This window comes from Labrus mixtus, chromosome 5 (genome assembly GCF_963584025.1).
Source record: "Labrus mixtus chromosome 5, fLabMix1.1, whole genome shotgun sequence".
Lineage (NCBI taxonomy): Eukaryota > Metazoa > Chordata > Actinopteri > Labriformes > Labridae > Labrus > Labrus mixtus.
The window spans coordinates 16266759-16283699 of record NC_083616.1 but is presented as its reverse complement, the minus strand read 5'-3'; the positions used below and the strand labels follow the sequence as shown (position 1 = coordinate 16283699).

At 40.1% G+C, this 16941-nt stretch overlaps 2 protein-coding genes across 2 annotated transcripts; one reads left to right on the top strand and one right to left on the bottom strand.

Annotated features, from left to right (window-relative positions):
* The first annotated feature begins 165 nt into the window (after positions 1 to 165).
* On the top strand, positions 166 to 10518 carry LOC132974285 (WD repeat-containing protein 5-like). Its single transcript, XM_061038227.1, has 13 exons — positions 166 to 549; positions 1454 to 1562; positions 3370 to 3443; positions 3534 to 3623; positions 5120 to 5209; positions 5295 to 5378; positions 5526 to 5581; positions 5679 to 5725; positions 6788 to 6863; positions 7848 to 7881; positions 7976 to 8050; positions 8224 to 8311; positions 9180 to 10518. Exons 1-13 carry the CDS (start codon positions 475 to 477, stop codon positions 9278 to 9280), a joined length of 999 nt encoding a protein of 332 aa, XP_060894210.1. The 5' UTR covers positions 166 to 474; the 3' UTR covers positions 9281 to 10518.
* A 702-nt stretch (positions 10519 to 11220) lies between these two features.
* On the bottom strand, positions 11221 to 15928 carry plpp7a (phospholipid phosphatase 7a (inactive)). The gene is made up of 5 exons (XM_061038230.1): positions 15807 to 15928; positions 14562 to 14877; positions 13092 to 13393; positions 12733 to 12914; positions 11221 to 12646 (listed from the first exon to the last, which is right to left on the bottom strand). The coding sequence occupies exons 2-5, from the start codon at positions 14741 to 14743 to the stop codon at positions 12440 to 12442; spliced, it is 873 nt and encodes a 290-aa protein (XP_060894213.1). The 5' UTR covers positions 14744 to 14877; positions 15807 to 15928; the 3' UTR covers positions 11221 to 12439.
* Between the last annotated feature and the right edge of the window lie 1013 nt (positions 15929 to 16941).

Genomic DNA, 16941 nt, shown 5'->3' with positions numbered 1-16941 from the left:
TAAATAATAATAATTATTATTACCATAGACTGCAATATTATTGTTATTATTATTTTTATTTTATAATAACAATAATATTTGCAGTCCAAGGTAATTATCTGTTTCTATGTGTATTTTATTATTTATTACCCCCTTGCCATGTAACTGTTAACTTTTCGACACGCATGCGTAGTAGCAGCGTCGTGCTCTCAAGCTGCATCACATTCAGTTGTGTAGTTTAGCTCAAGCTAACAGGCTAGACTTGGTCTGCAGCTGTAACTATCAGATCCAGCACTGGGTTTATTTATTGAAAGAGCCGATCCAGTCCATTGACAGGATACTGGTTTGATAAGGAATCTGCACTTACTGAAGAGGTTACAGTCAGTGCTGGCCTAAGCCTAAGCCTAAGCTTGGCTCCAGCAACCGAAAACCAAAACAGAGCTTACAGAAGCTAGCTGGAGCCAACGCTGGCTATCAGGCTGAGAGCTGGACAACATGGCGACAGAGGAGAAGAAACCAGAGACAGAAAACATAAAACAGTCTTCTTCATCTTCAGGGTCGGGCAGCAAGGTTAGTCCGCCCGACTAACAGGGGGTCCAGAGTCTAGACCCCGGAACAGTCAGTATGATCATGTTAGCTCGTGGATTTGGTCTTCATTGGCTGTAACATACCTGACCTGACTACCTGAGAGCCCTCTGCACAGTGTACTGTATTGTTTATGTTTTCAGTCAGTTTACAAGATGATAAAGTCATGTTGATCCAAAGAAGTATATAAGCAGGTCCTGAAAAAAACATGTTTTCCTTATTATTATTATTATTATTATTATTATTATTATTTATCATTTCCCACAATCATTAGAACATATGATCGAAGGACTTCACTACAAGGTAAAACTAGAGCTGTGTACTAGCAGAAATCTTCCATGTAACACAAAACTAGGCAACAATTAAGTTGATCTGTGATTGTAAACAATATGTTGACTTGTTGCGGTGGTGTCAAAGCGTTTAAATAGCTGCTCGTAGATACTATGAAGTTAAAACACCATGTTCCATGAATCACTACCGCACATATTTTTAGGTGAACTATCATGTAAAATCAGTGTTTTATGAAATGCACACAGTACCACAAAACACAAGTATCATGACGCCATGGTCATTTGAGTACAGCAAAAGTCAATTTTCCATCATGTCAGTGTTTCAGCATTGGTTGTAGCATTTGCTCCATCTTCTGTTTTGTCTCTGTGAATGGAAATATGTATTCCTGTGCATTTTCTTTAACCAATTTTCGGTAAATCAGGATATCACGTTCACTTCTTTCGGATAGAAATATGGCTCTGGTTGGTTACAGGTGTTGCACACTCTTCAGATCATTGACTGCTGTATTAAAGCTTCTCCATCTCTTGTTTGTCAGCTGTAACTCTCATATAAAAGATTAAAGCTGTGTTAAGTGTGAGTTTGTGTTCTGTTCTTTTAGTCTAATCCGGCCAAACCAAACTACACAGTCAAGTTCACGCTGGCCGGACACACAAAGGCCGTCTCTTCTGTCAAGTTCAGCCCTAATGGAGAATGGCTTGCCAGCTCCTGTGAGTACACACACACACACACACACACACACACACACACACACACACACACACACACACACACAGGCAAACATGCATTTGCACACTTAAACCTATGTCACCTCCTGTCAGCAGATACTGATTCGTGTTTTGTACGACAGGAAAGTTGATATCAGAATTCAGAAAAGTAAATGATCAGGAAAACAACAGTATCCCATATCACAACTAAAGAAGAATAGAAAAAAAACATTCAACTGGTTGGTTGTACAGGGCAGTCTACCTAGTCAATGAAAGTAAAGGTTGACAGAATTTCATTTTAAAAGTCTTTATGGTGATTTTTCAAATGATCTTAATCAAACTTGATTCATCAAAAAAAAAAAAGCGAGTTCAGCAGCAAGACAAATATACTTTGCAGAGACTAAACATGTAAAATGTAATATAAGCAAACCCAGACACTGCTAGAATAGTATTTTGGTGTTTTCATCAGGAACAATCAGAGAGTTAAAAACTGAAGGTATGGTTGTACCAGTGTTTCCCGTATACCTTTCATTTTGAAGGGGATGCCTACCCTCCCAACACAACCCCCGGCCACTCCGAAAGAAAGTAATGAAATAATTTGTTATGGAATTTACATCATTTATGTGCCCTTGTTTTATTTCAGCAGAGCATGGGTTCTGTGCGTTTCACTGCCCTGAGCAATGTCTCCGCTCTGCTTAAGTGTTCCAGCTGAGGGCGACTTTTTCGTCTTGAGCGCAAAGCATACTGACTGACACATCTCCTTTATGGGTTGTCTCAGTCGAGAGCCAGGACATTCGTTTTAACTGAGCCTCTCACCTGAAGAAGTTCCAACCTTTTCTTATACAATATTCTATCTTTTAAAGAAGCCATGAAACATTTATGATACCACTACAGCATTGGTTCACCATGCATGTTGTAATTAACCGTCGTGAGTAAAGCATGCTACTCTTAAAACAAGTATCGTCTTATAGCTCAACAATATTATGGATGGTGTGTAGACCAATACTTCATTTATTTCACAAAAATGTGTTATTAAAACTGTTAAAAAATCCCCTCTTTTTTGCATATCTGGATGGATTATTAGTTACTAGAGTGATAGCAGAGGGTGATAGATCTACATTGACTTTCTTAAATATATTTTTTGGGCTATTTTTTGCCTTTATTGAAAGGACAGCCGTTGAGAGACAATACATGTTGGGAGAACAGAGTGAGGGTTGACATGCAGCAAAGGGACGAGGTTGGGTTTGAAGCCATGGACACACTACGACGAGGACTACAGCCTCTGCATGTGGGGCGCACGACACAACCGCCAGGCTATCTGGCACCCCAACATTGATTTTTAATGAGAGAGAGAGAGAGAGAGCAGCACACTGAGTTCTGTTGATGTTCAACAGAAACAGTCTGTTTGTTCTTTTTAAACAATAGAGAGGTGATCAGACGAGGCAGGAACTTTCATCACAAGTGCTTTTTCTTTGTTTCTGGGATTTGTCAGTCTCAATAGGAAATGCTTTAAAGCTTTGAAATCAGACTGATTCCGTCAACATCAGTAGTGTCGGTCACTGGGGATGACACTGATGAACATACATTGTTGAAAAGTTGTCTGACTTTTAACTGGGTGAAAGTTGAGTCCCCCCCCAGCTAAACCTAGGGGAAACAATAGTTGTACACTACATGAACAGATCAAATAAAAGATGCTGACAGGGGAAATAAGGTGTATTTGTGGTAATTTATAACACATTGTGACTCTAAATTATGCTGACTGACTTCAATGCTGTGAGGGTGAAGTAACAATGGTAACATCTCTGTGCAGCTGCTGATAAGCTGATAAAGATTTGGGGAGCATTTGACGGAAAGTTTGAGAAATCTATCGTCGGACACAAACTGGTGAGACGCCTCAGTCCTGAACTTGCTCTGAAAATCGTCTGGATTTGGTTCGGTTTCTCATCCTGGACTTGTGTGTCTGTCTGTCTTTAGGGGATCTCTGATGTCTCCTGGTCTTCAGACTCCAACCTTCTGGTTTCTGCCTCAGATGACAAAACACTCAAGATCTGGGACAACAACTCGGTAAGAGAGAAACAAACATGTAGGCTTACAAACTGAGCCTGTGTGCTTCTACTCTACGGAGAAGGAGGACGGAGACAGCTCTCTCCAATTTTTTTAAATTTGTACTGCAGTACACATTTTAAACGCTATGGGCCTGATTTACTAAGCTCCCAATTAAAGAGTACTAAATTGCGTGTTCGTTCCAACAAATTGCACGTTTGGTTGGTGGGCGTTTTGCGGGTGATCTACTAAGGAAATTTGTGTGAATGACACCAGGTGCAAACCTTGTGGAGGCGGTAGTATTTAAGTTAGGTTTTTGCGTGTTCTACTGGTTTACGTCATGGATAGTTTGGACGGAAAGCAGATGACTGCAAGCGCAAAATAGGTATCAGTGGAAGAGGCAAATAAACGCAAAATGTTTTTGAGTTATAGCAGATAAAACTGAATGTTACAAAAAGAAAATTTGGCTTATAAGAAAACCTCGGCATTAAACAGGGCCTCTCTTTTATTCCCTCCATCTTTTGAAGATGAATTGTCAGACATTGCGCAGGAGGTGCGAGCTGTCTCCTCTGTGGTGCTCAGGCACGACACTCGGGTCATTGTTGCGCACCAGATAGGTGGCCAGCGCTGTGTCTGATCGGACATAAATGCTCTGGAAAGAGGTATCGAAGACGGGGGTAAAAGCAGTGGTGAGGTCCCCCCATCCAAGCGTCCTACAGAGTAGCAGCAGCGGGCTGTAGAGGGAGGAGACGAGTGCATTAAGGAGAGGAGCGCACCAGAGGGAGCGAGCTGGGGGAGAGACGCACAGCCCGAGAAAGAGGAAATCCCCAGTTTAAAATGTAATGTTGGCGAAATGAGGGAAATATGAATAAATAAATGTCAATGTTGAAATTCTTTAGAATGCAGAGGCTGTGAATGTTCAATTTTGTTGGCTATAAATAGGCAACAATATAGTTTAATCATGGTGTTTCCTGCTGTCATTCCAAACATGTGTGGGGAATAACGCGATCTTTATGCCTTCTTTGATCGTGCCTATGTCTCCTCCTCATCTACAATAACATCAGCCTTTTGTGCGTAACGCTGGTCTTCTGGGTTAGCACGTTCTTTTCAAAAGTGTTAAATACAGACACCTTCATAATCACCGCAGTTTTTGCCAGGCTTGGTAAATCGCAATGCGTGTACTAACTTCAGTTCTTTGCATTTTCTCCTCCCAGTAATTTGCACGCTAGGGCAGAAACGCCCTATATTGCATATTCATTAAGGCAAACATACTAAATGGACAATGTGTGTTGTTTTGCTCACTGCGCGCCATTAGTAGATCAGATAGCACTTTTTTTGCGGGTGGTGTCAAGTTTGCACACGTTTTAAGACACGTTAATCTGGCCCCTTGTGTCAGAGTTAAATATTGCTCCTTTAACCAATTGTATTATAAATTGACAACAGATTATTTAACAACTCTTTTAGTGTGCATGATAGTGACTATATGTGTGACTCTAAACCTCTGTCTGTCTCTTCAGGGGAAGTGTCTGAAGACTCTGAAAGGTCACAGTAACTACGTCTTCTGCTGCAACTTCAACCCTCAGTCCAACCTGGTGGTGTCTGGATCGGTACGCTGCTTCATGATGTCACTGAGTTTCTGCTGAACACTGCTCGTTTTATGAAGTAAACGTAAATGTGTGTGTTTACGTGTAGTTTGACGAGAGCGTTCGAATCTGGGACGTTAAGACGGGGAAATGTCTGAAGACCCTGCCGGCTCACTCGGACCCGGTCTCGGCTGTAAGTCCTGACCTCTGCCCCTTCATTAAGGCTCTTGCTAACATGCTTATAAGTATGATTTTTCATTGACCTAATTGTTATTTGCATAATCAAGTTTAGTGGTACTGACACAGGATCTGACCTCTGACCCTATGTTTCTGTTTTCAGGTTCACTTCAACAGAGATGGCTCGCTCATCGTCTCCAGCAGTTACGACGGTCTGTGGTACGTCTTCACATAAATTACACATAGACATTTTCACACAGAAAACAGCAGAGAAACACCTGGTGAGTGAATAATGATTATATTTTCCTGTCTGTAGTCGTATCTGGGACACAGCTTCAGGACAGTGTCTGAAGACTCTGATTGGTGAGTCCCAATAAATCTCATCCTGCTCCTTACTTTGTTGAACAGGGGAACAAACAAACATTATTCAGGACATTTGCACCTGTAATCTCAGGTTTGATATCTAATCTGCTGCATATTAACTTTCCTGCAGACGTCCCTGTACACCAGCTCTCCTCCCCTTTGGTGCTAAATAGGAACTCCATTTTTTTACTGTGTAATATACAGTATAGTCATGATCCTTTTCTTCAGAAAAAAAACCCTTTCCATTGTTGTAGTGAGACAAGGACACTGTCGTTTTTTTTTTTTTTTGGATAAATAGAAAAAAAAGATTAAAGTAAACCAAATTAATTTGACTTCAAGAGTGAAGTCAGACTCTCTTTTGGTTTGTTGTTCTCAGCTCTGTTTCGACACATCCTGAACCTTCCTACAATTCAAGGAGCGGCAGTAGCTCAGTCTGTAGGGACTTGGGTTGGGAACCGGAGGGTCGCCAGTTCAAGTCCTGGTGCGGACCAAATATGGAAGTTGGTCTGGTAGCTGGAGAGGTGCCAGATCACCTGCTGAGCACTGCCGAGGTGCCCTTGAGCAAGGCACCAAACTCCCCACCATCAGCTCAGGAGCACCCGCTGTGGGCGTCTCTCCATTAGTGCATGTCCATAGGATCCTGTTTCTGCATGTGTGTGTATATTTCAGCCTATGTGTGTGTTAATGACTTACAGAGTGTAAAAACTGAAATTTCCCCTTGCGGGGATCAATAAAAAGTTAATCTTAAGGAGAACCAGGAGACACTCAAACTGAAAAAAAAGACTTTGGTCTAAAATACTTAAAATAATTAAGAACCAAATCCCCTTTGGGTTGTATATTTGAATGGAGATCAATACTACAAATCAGAACACTCAGGGGGGTATGCGGGAGGGGAAGTGGTGCAGTGAAGGACAGTGGAGGTATGGCCAAAGAAAAGCATTGTTTTGGTCTGAGACGCTACTGTAAGTGCGACATCTACTCATGTATAATAACCTGCATGTTAAACAGTCCTGTGATCTGTAGATATGACCTGTGATCTGTCATCGGTGTCTCTGTCCTCAGATGATGACAATCCACCAGTTTCTTTTGTGAAGTTTTCTCCAAATGGGAAATACATCCTCGCTGCTACACTGGACAAGTCAGTATGACAATCTGAACAGCAGAAATCTGTTATCACTATAAGCAGCTGTAGAGAGCATCATGTTGGCATTGTGTAAACTTTTTGTCTAAAGGTTTTTTTTTTTTTTTAAAACAAGTTCTTTAGCTTTAGCTTGACTTTGTGTTAATACCAGTTAGCTAACTTACTCATTCAACCAGCCTACCTTACTCCTACTCTTATCATCTTCATGCCAACCTGACTTTGCTTCCCCATGTTAGCTTACCTGACTCTTACTTAGCTTTATTTTTACCTGGTCAATTTTCATCTCAACCAAACTAACACTGATTTTAACCTCGCACAAATGTAACTGTTGTCATTTTAGGGTAGTTTTAAAAATAATTACATTTAGCAAGACAAACACATAATAACCTTACTACAGTTAAGCAAGAGTTTATTTTAGAATGACTGAATAACCACATATTAATAGTAAAAAAATAAAAATAAAGTTAATTAATTTAACATGACTGAAATTTAGCTTGCTAGCTAGTGAACTTTCAAAACGTAAGGGGGAGGGGGTTGTTACATGTCTTATATTTATCTAGAGCAATAATGAACTAACCACCACTTTGCTGGGGTTATTGAAGCCTACATAACTTTGACCTTGCCTTGTGATAACTAACTTTGGCTAGCCTTAAATTTATTTTAGCCTTTGTAACTTAACTTTCTTGCTGTACATACTGGCTGATAACCTGTTACTATATTACTATGTTGCATTTTAAGTGTATCTGTTATCAAGCCTTATTAACTTCTTTATTTTTTTACTGTAAATACTATCGCTAACCCTGAGAAACATTTCACCAATCTTTCTGTCCTGTACTTTGACAAGAAAAAAAAGAAAACAGGGTTGCTGAGAGGGCTTGAAGTGTTGTGTTCACTAATTTATAAAAACAAATGAGTTTCTCACAATGAATGTTCCTTCATGGTGTTTTTCATAAAGCTAACACTGTATTCTCTGGTTTACAGCACATTGAAGCTTTGGGACTACAGCAAAGGAAAGGTACTGAGTGTCTGTCCTGTCTGTCTGTAAGTGTATCAGTCTGTCTGTCCTCTGAACTACAACATACTGTCTCTCCCCTTTTTTTTGGTTTTAGTGTTTGAAGACATACACCGGCCATAAAAACGAGAAGTACTGCATCTTTGCCAACTTCTCTGTCACAGGAGGGAAGGTGAGAGTCTAAAGCCTTTTTTTTTTTAAAGATTTTTTTAGACGGCTGATTTTTTTTCTAAGAGTTCATTTCTAGTTCCCCCTCTCCCTGACTCCCATGTTTAGTTTAATGAGCTATCTGTTAAACATGGAGGTCAGTGTCAGGTGGTTTAACGGTGGACTTGTGTGTTTCAGTGGATCGTGTCAGGTTCTGAGGACAGCATGGTTTACATCTGGAACCTTCAGACCAAAGAGATCGTTCAGAAACTACAAGGACACACAGGTTTGACTTTTAACTCCCCAACACGACTCTGTTTTTAAAGGTCTGAGTCCCTGTTTTGATCTACTAGTCTTTTTCTTCAAGTCCTTGACCTTGTCATAAAGTCTTTGAATAGACTGGTACTCCATTTTGTTCATAGTCAGTGTCTCTGTCTACTTGTCCTCGCATTCTAGGTCCTTACTTTGTCTACTTATCTTGTTTCCTAGGCCCAGATTTGGTTTTGTTATGTCTCCTAGTCCCTGATTTTTTTGTTGTTTTTGTCTCCCAGGCCCTGACTGTACTATTCCTTCTCGTCTAGTCCCTTACCATGTCAACTTATCTTTGTCTCCTAGTCCTCTAGTCCCTCGCTTTGTGCACTAGTTTCTTTCTCCGTCTATGACTTTGTCTTCGGTCTTCACTTCCACTTCACCTTCTAGAGTTTTCTTCTATTCCCTGAATTTATTTTCTACCATTTGCCCTTTATTCCATGACATTGTTAACTAGTCTTTGACTTAGACTTTGACCCTACAATGTTCGATTTGTCTTGTAGTCCTGACCATGTCTACTAGCCTGTGTCTTCTGTCTCCTAGTCCCTAATTTAGGTTTCTAACCGTTGGCTGCTTTTCAATGTATTTGTCTACTAGCCTTAGTCTATAGTCCATGACTTTGTTTACTATTCTTGGACTTCCTTCACCCACTTGTTCCTAGATTAGTCTTTGAGCCAGATATTAGAAGACAGTGTCTACTAGTCCCTGTCCTTTGTCTTCTAGCCTCTTCAGTTTTCTGTCTTCTGTCTTTTACATTCATTTCATAAACCACACTCTGTCTGATCAGGCCCGAGACTTGATGAAAACATGAAACTAACTTGTTTATCTTTGTTCTTTGTGTGCAGACGTGGTGATCTCGACCGCCTGTCATCCAACAGAAAACATCATCGCTTCAGCGGCTTTAGAAAACGACAAAACCATCAAACTGTGGAGGAGTGACTGTTAGACTCAAGGAGAGCAGAGAGAGTCTGAACTATCCTCCACTGTCCTGTTTAACTCTACAGATTATTACTGATAATCCACATAAACACAGTTTAGTTTAATCTGATGTGAACACACAGTCATGAACACACAGTCAGAGCAGGCCCCACAGTGTCCCACATTCAGAACGTCCTCCCTTTCAAATGAAAAGACCTTCAGTACCTCTTGGGTACAAAATTATTTACCATCTCTAAAAGACATTCATTATAAAAAAATGCCCGGAAAGATTTTTGTTTTTTTAGATTAAACTTTGATGTGGTTTAATGTTTTATGATGTAATCCAAAAAACAAAAAAAAACAGCTACTGAGCTATATTTTTTAAAGCCACAGAGTAGAATAAATCCATTTGAGTGACTAAAAGTGGGCAGTTTGCTAATAGACAAAAGTTAAAATCTTATTTCCTCAGAGGAGTATTTTCCAATATGTTCATTTATAGCAAATCTTTAAAAGTTAATTTTAACACAAAAACTGAGCTGATGTCCTTAAACCTGATTATAAGTCATTGTAAGTTTCTTTTTTTTCTTCTTTCAAGAGAAAGATAGAATAACATTTTAAAAAAGAACTCAAGTTATTACAACGTGATACCATCCCAGAAAAACTAGACAAAAAAGTCTCTATATATGTTTTTTCAGACAGAAGATAATTAACCAGTACCAGAAAACTGTATTTGATTAAACAAAAAGTCATGATTTTTCCATAGCAAATAAACCCTTTTATTTAAAAGAAATATTAAAAAGTCATCATTGAGTCATCAGATAATATATTTAATTTGTGTTGTTAACAATTTATTGGCCGATAAATTTGGGACACACCGTCTACCCTCTGACTGATCTGTTGCTATAGTAATTATGTGTGTGTTTATGGCTATCTGTCCTGTGGGATCATCTGACTGAACAATAAGCACTAGCTCTTCATCAAAATAATCATCACTCTCCTCATACTGTTCCCACAAACTTTATTCAGCTGAACGATTTTTTTTCTGTTATTTGTAAATAAAGATTTTGACTATGAGCCGTGTGTGACTGTATTTCAAGACACAATTTTGAGAAAGACTCCTGAATGACTGACACTTGAAATAGTTCTTTGACATTGTGTTATTTCTACTTTTACTTTAGTTTTTCAACTTATTTATGTATGAGGTTTTCAGAATTCCCTGTATTTAAATGATTAAAACATTTAACTTGCAAAAATGAATATACATAATCAAATAAATGAGGGATAAGTTACGTTTTTCAAAATTAAATTTTGATGTATAAATCATTTCACGGATTATAAGTACATGTACAGTATAGCTGTTTAAAAACGTGTGATAAAATAACTTTTTTTAATCACACGTTTTTACATATACATATCTGCTTACAGGTTGTTATTCAGATGCAGATGTTTGCAGTGAATTAGTAAAAATAGATGAGATGGTTAAGTAGAGACACGAAAACACATTTATTCAATTTAACAAAACTGTTTCAAAGTTTGAACTTTGTTCTCTGATTCTTCATCTGCCGTCAACATAAGTATCCTCTCCCCTTTTTCACTTGAACTTTGAAACAGAAAACCATGACTGTTGTCCTAATTAGTCTCGTAAAACGCCCATCAGTCCATCCACTACACTTTGATTTGACCTTGAACTGAACACAACATTAACAACGGACTGAACCAGAGGAGATGATCTTTGTTCCTGACAGTTTCACGAGTTGGCATTTTATGTGCTTCCAAGTCACCCAAACCATTCCTGAGTTTTAAACCTGAAGATAAGGTTTACATTTTTATACTAAACAGCCGAACACAAAATGTATCTTGGCAAAATACAGTTTGAAACTGACGAGATGACAATAAAAAAAAATACATCTTTACTCAAGGTACACTATCTCATTCTTTCAACTGCGTACCAATATCTTAACAGAGTCATTAAACGTGTTTCTTCCAGTGGGTAAATAAAAAAAAGACAGCATCCATGTTCCTAAATTTAAGTGCCATGTTGGTAAAATATCTTTGTGATGCCACAGATCCGGCTCCAATAGTGCTATAATGTTGACATTCAAATGTGAAGTAAAGAGTGAAGTAAAATTATACCCTGTCCGATGTAAACTGGCAAATTTTACACAAAGCAGACGACAATTCTTCTGTGAGAAGTTACAGGTTGCAACTCTTTGTAAAGTACCAATGGAAAAAACCACAATAAAAAAAACAGCAGTGGGCATACATTTTTATCCATTATGTCCCAACAGCATGCTACAGAACCTACTGAGTAGGCTAAACTGTACACTGGGTCTGAGAAATACTGAGCGCTTCGTTTTCTGCAGTTGCTCAGAGTTAGAAAGCTTAAAATCCCTGAGACACAAAGACAACAGCTGCACACCGAATAACACAGTGTGTGTGTTTTTTTATTTTTTATAATCAAAGCTAGTCCTTTGGGTAAACCTCGAAATGTCTCAAAGGTTCCTGCAACAGGTCTGTAAACAACCAATGAAACCAGGCAGGTCCTGGTCCCCCTGACTCCTTAAAAAGATTTCTGCACCGATCCAAAACGCTAAGTAGGCTAGAGCTTTAAGGTAACTGCAGCGGGCAAACTGTTAGTGAACTTTTAATGGGTGTGATGACTGTCATTTAGCCAACTCATAGTTTTAGTCTGATACTGTGAGAGCTTTGAGCTAAGCAGTAGCTAAGCATTGCATCAGTCCATAGCAGTAAAGTCAGCTAATCGTTAAAGCTGTTAGCTAACTATAACTACTGTTTGTTATTTGTCACAGCAGTCTGCTACATTTGAGCTAACTCTTATAGCATTGATGTTGAGATAGAGCAACTTGTAAGTCTTGTAAATATTCAGGTGGTTGTACAAATTAAAGCAGTTGTAGCAATTACTAATGCAACCTTCTAAAGTTAGAGGGTTTCTGGCAGGTAAAGAATCAAGCTGGACCAGATGAAACCAGCCAAAACTGGTCTTCGCAAAAAGTATCCAGCATTTGAAACTGGAGAATCCAATCAGACCAGTCCAAATTCTTTAAGAACTAAAATTCCAGCCACTTTAAAAAATATGTCCCATGTGCACCATTTCACACAAGCATCTGGTGGACATCAGAGTCCAGACAGAACAGTTATACACCTAGCTGAACCAGTCCAAACCAGTTCATACAAGTGGAGTCCAGCGCAGAGTGCCTATGGAGATGAGGGTTTGGCAGGTGGCAGAGTCCAACCAAACAGACTCCACCAGATTGAAATGCAGGAAGCCGAGGGCAAATCCACAACCAACATCTGACAGGTGATGTTTACCCAGCAGCACCCGAGACACGCCTACCAGGAGGGCCCACAGGTAGAGCAGGATCCTGAGGGGCACCTAGAGGACAATTAAACTGTGTTAATTATGTCTAATGATGCCTGGTCACCATCAACTTTATTGATAAGAAGTTGTTCCAAACTGACCGCCAGCACCAGGTGGTTTAGCAGGAACTTGGAAACCATGACGGCTCGGCTGGCGTGGGCAGCTGGGAAAGAGTATATGTCCATGGCAATGTAGTCCAAAAACCCTGGGGGGGAATCCCATGGTCCTCTGCGTTTGACCAGCTTCTGCATCCCAGCAACCGTCATCAGATCCAAGATCAGAGCTGTTGGAGAAAGAGACAGCTGATAGTTCAAGGGCCATCTACTACTGTACATCATGCAAAGCTTCCTTGTTTTTTTTGTCCTGATCTGAGTCAAGGGAGTGTAAAGTGGGTCACATATAAAGATTTAACCCCCATGAGGAACGTATGTTTGAAAACCTGCAATGTTTTGTTTCTTACCCAGCAGCAGGTTGACGAGGACTTCCTGTCCGGCCATTGTGTTGCTACTCCACAGACAGATCAGAGTTCCTAAGAGCCAGGGGAGAGCGTGTCCGGTGAGGGCCAGCAGTGAAATCATGGAGCGCAGCGGGGCTCTGGAGCCATGGACCCCTGCATACACACCCATACGCTTTGACAGGCTGATGTCAATGGCAAGCAGAGAGTTGATGGCGATTCCTCGAAATGAAGGATTGAGCTGTATACAGTCCTCCTTCACCGCCCCATCAGCTGCTGAGCCCCCCTCTGAGGAGTCCCTCGATCCCCTGAGGACGGAGAGACCCTTGTTAAGTGTCTGTATCATTACAGAAAGAACCCCTGTAGGTTGAGCTTTAGTTAAAAACTTGGGTTTAGCCAAAGCTTAAGTTTATTTTCAAAACCAAGAAAACAGTGAAGTTGTTCTCTTCAAGGGTATACTCTATTGTTAAACTGAGTAATTTTGCCTTGGAGAAAACAGAAGTTGCTCTCAACCTCAGCCATGATTAGTTTCTTCTTTTGTTTTATTGTGTGCTTCACAAAAAACTGTGTTGGATACAAATAAACCTAAAACACAAGCCAACTGATCAATAAAGCAGTATTCCAGCAACTCCTATTTCCTACAAGGACATTTTTTTATCAGTTCAGTCTGGTGGCTTTGAAAGATGAAATATTGCAGCTGTTTTCTGGTTTCAATTTAAAAAAACATCTAACCTAAAAAATATAAATCAGTAAGTATCCTTTTTGTAGCATTTTCAGACTCAGACTCAGAATCAGAGTCTTTAATGTGTAGAAATAAGCACATTCAGTTAATTGTATTGACTGTTTTATAGCCTGCAAGGATTGGGTTGTAGCCATTTACAACCCATTTAACAGTGCTGGCTGACACATTGCACTGAGGCAATTACAAAACTTAATTAATGATTAAAATGTTTTTTTTAAATTGAATTACCCTTTAATTTTCAATTCATAACTGCAGTTAAACTACAGTAATGTTAGAAAACCTGAATGCAACTCTCCCTGAAAGTGACATCCTCCTGTAGTTCACTTTTAAGAGTTTAACAGAGTTTTTTTTCTAGACAGTGTTGTCTCTAGAAAAAGCTAAATAACTTCCGTTGTATTGAACAATATAAAGTTGGACAAGAATCAACACATGAAGGATACACATTTGAAATTTGTGACTTAAAAACCGACACGTGGACTAATTTTACGACGAAGAGCATGCAAATGAATGAGAGGACGAATAGCTAACCTTGACTCATGATTCTGTCCCCGTGAAATTTGTTTTTTTAAAGTCCTGATAAACTGAGATTAACACAAAAAAAGAAGTTCAGGGGGCAGACAGAGCGAGTTTTAAATAAAGAAGCTCTGTGTTTTGATTTGGGATCAGAGTTTGAATCAGTCAATGTGTTTGGGTTCTAAATGTGAGATGTGATTTCATCGGGTCAAGCGACTTACCTCAGCCCTGGATCCTCCTGCTGACTCTGCTGTCTGACCCCAGGCCTCCGTGGACCCCCGCTCCCCCGTCCCTCTCCTGACCCCTGGTCCCTACGGGGGGGTTGGTTCAGGGATAGAAATTCGGGCCGGTTCAGTACGTTGTTCCTTTCTCTAGCCCGACTTCGAGTCTGACTCCCAGGCATGATGGCGGACTGTCCAGAGGTGTTGGAAGTGCAACGGCGTGCAGCACTGCCTGCAGGATAGTGACGGATCAGGTCGGAGACTCTGAGGGACTCTGCTATAAATAGACCAGCTGGCCTTCTTCTTTTGCTGTCAGCTGTTCAGATAGAGAGAGAGAGAGAGTGAGAGAGACTGGAAAAACACTGCTCTGATACATACACACATAACGTACAATACAGGCCAACAGACCTGACTGTCATATTAAAGGAACACTCCTCCAGTTTCACATGTCAAAGGTCAGTGTACGTATCATGGGCTTGCCATGCTCAGGCAACATCAAAGTCATTGATACCACTATACAATCAGACAGAGTTATGACAAGAAGAAGAGAGTTGTCAGTCTTCAAACAATATAAAAATGTCTGTCAGTGGTCCAGTCTCAGTCGCACCCTCAAGGACTTGAAAACTTTAAGGCATGTTGCTGTAGAGAGCTGTTGCCTGTCCCATTGTCTTATCATCCTATGCAAAAGTGTCTGATGCAGATTCTTTATGTTGATATATCTGCAGACATGCTAGACCTGCCCACATATGGCAAAAATGCTGATTTAGTAGACAAATAGAAAAAAAATAGCATGGGCGGTGAATAATCAAAGCAACAGCATACGGCCACAAACTGTTGTGGTTAAATTACATGTTTGTGGAGCTGTTCAGGTTTTTATTAGTCAATCCTCTACCTTGGCATCAGTCAGTCTTCCCTGTGCTTGCAGAGGGTACAAAACGCTGCAGCTATGTTAACTGGAACCGATAAAAGAGAAAGCATATCTCCGGTACTTGCATTAAGCACTGGCTCCCGGTCAAGTACAGGATTGAGTTTAAGATTCATTTATTTCTTTTTAAAGCGTTACATGGCCTGGCCACCCTGCACATCTCTGTACTCCTCCACCCTCTCTCCCTTCCCAGACCTCTCAGGTCATCAGACCAGCTGCTCCTGGCTGTTCCTGGGTCAAGGCTTAAGGGCGCAACTGGTGGAAGTTGGCCGTGAGTCTTTTAGTACAAATGTATTCTGAATAGGACATTTTCCACTCACTGTAGTAAATTGTGTAGCCTGCACCTGCTGTTTAACATCTGCATCCCATCATCTGTTTCTGGCTCCAGTTTGTCCCTCAATACTCTGCAGATTTTTTCTGTTACCAACAGTCCAGAGAGTCTGCTGGTTCAGTGTCATATGGAATATCATCTGGCTGCTAAACGGGACCAGACTGGACCCAGTCCAGGCTAAATTCAGCACCCCGCCCCACCACCCCCAACAAAATGTTTGACTTCAAAACAAATGTCAAAATAAATATAAATGTAGGCTATGTATAACTATGTAGCCTACAGTTAAGATTTGTGTATGCTAAATGATTTTTCTAGATATTGGCTAAACTGATTGTACATTTCTCTAAAAAGCAACATTCAGTTTACTGAGACTGTAAAATTCAACAGTAAGTCTGACATCAGGAAGGCAGAGGTTTGATTGATAATGAAAATACAATTAATCGATAGGCCTACATTTATTTCACTCTAATCACTTCACTAATATAGCAGATATTCTACAATTATCCTCATACAAAACAATATTAAGCAAAGTTTAGTCACATACTGTATGTGAACTCAAGGCAGTGAATGTGCAACTCAGTAAAAAACAATATACTGTAAATATTAAGGTATAAAACGGTAAACTCTATCTCAGAGGAACCTTTGTAATAATGTTGTGTGTTCCTACCCGGCCCGCTTTACAGAAACACCGTTGCCATTGGATGCAGCAGTTGTTAATGGTGCTTTACCGTCAGAGAAAAGAGGGCAAATTATCTAAATTGACATTTTACGTGTTGACGTTTTAATGGATTAACGCGGCTCATCGCAGAGGTAAAAACAAGCTACGTTTTTTTTTTCTAGGCAACTTCGTGAGCTAGCAGCGGGACAAGTTGTAAGGTCTTTAAATTGAGTGGTGGTCAGCAGTCTTAGCTGTCAGCTGCTAGGCGGCTTACAACAGTGAACAGTGTGACGGGCAGAACGACAGAAGAAACCAATTTAAAGATTTGTTCAATTTACGAAAGACTTGACGTGAGCGTGGTGGTAAACCAGACTGTAAAAAATAGTCCAAACCTCGTTTATACAGAAAGAGAGAGAGAGATGCTGAGACAAAATACACTTAATGTTTCATAGAAATACACTGTAAA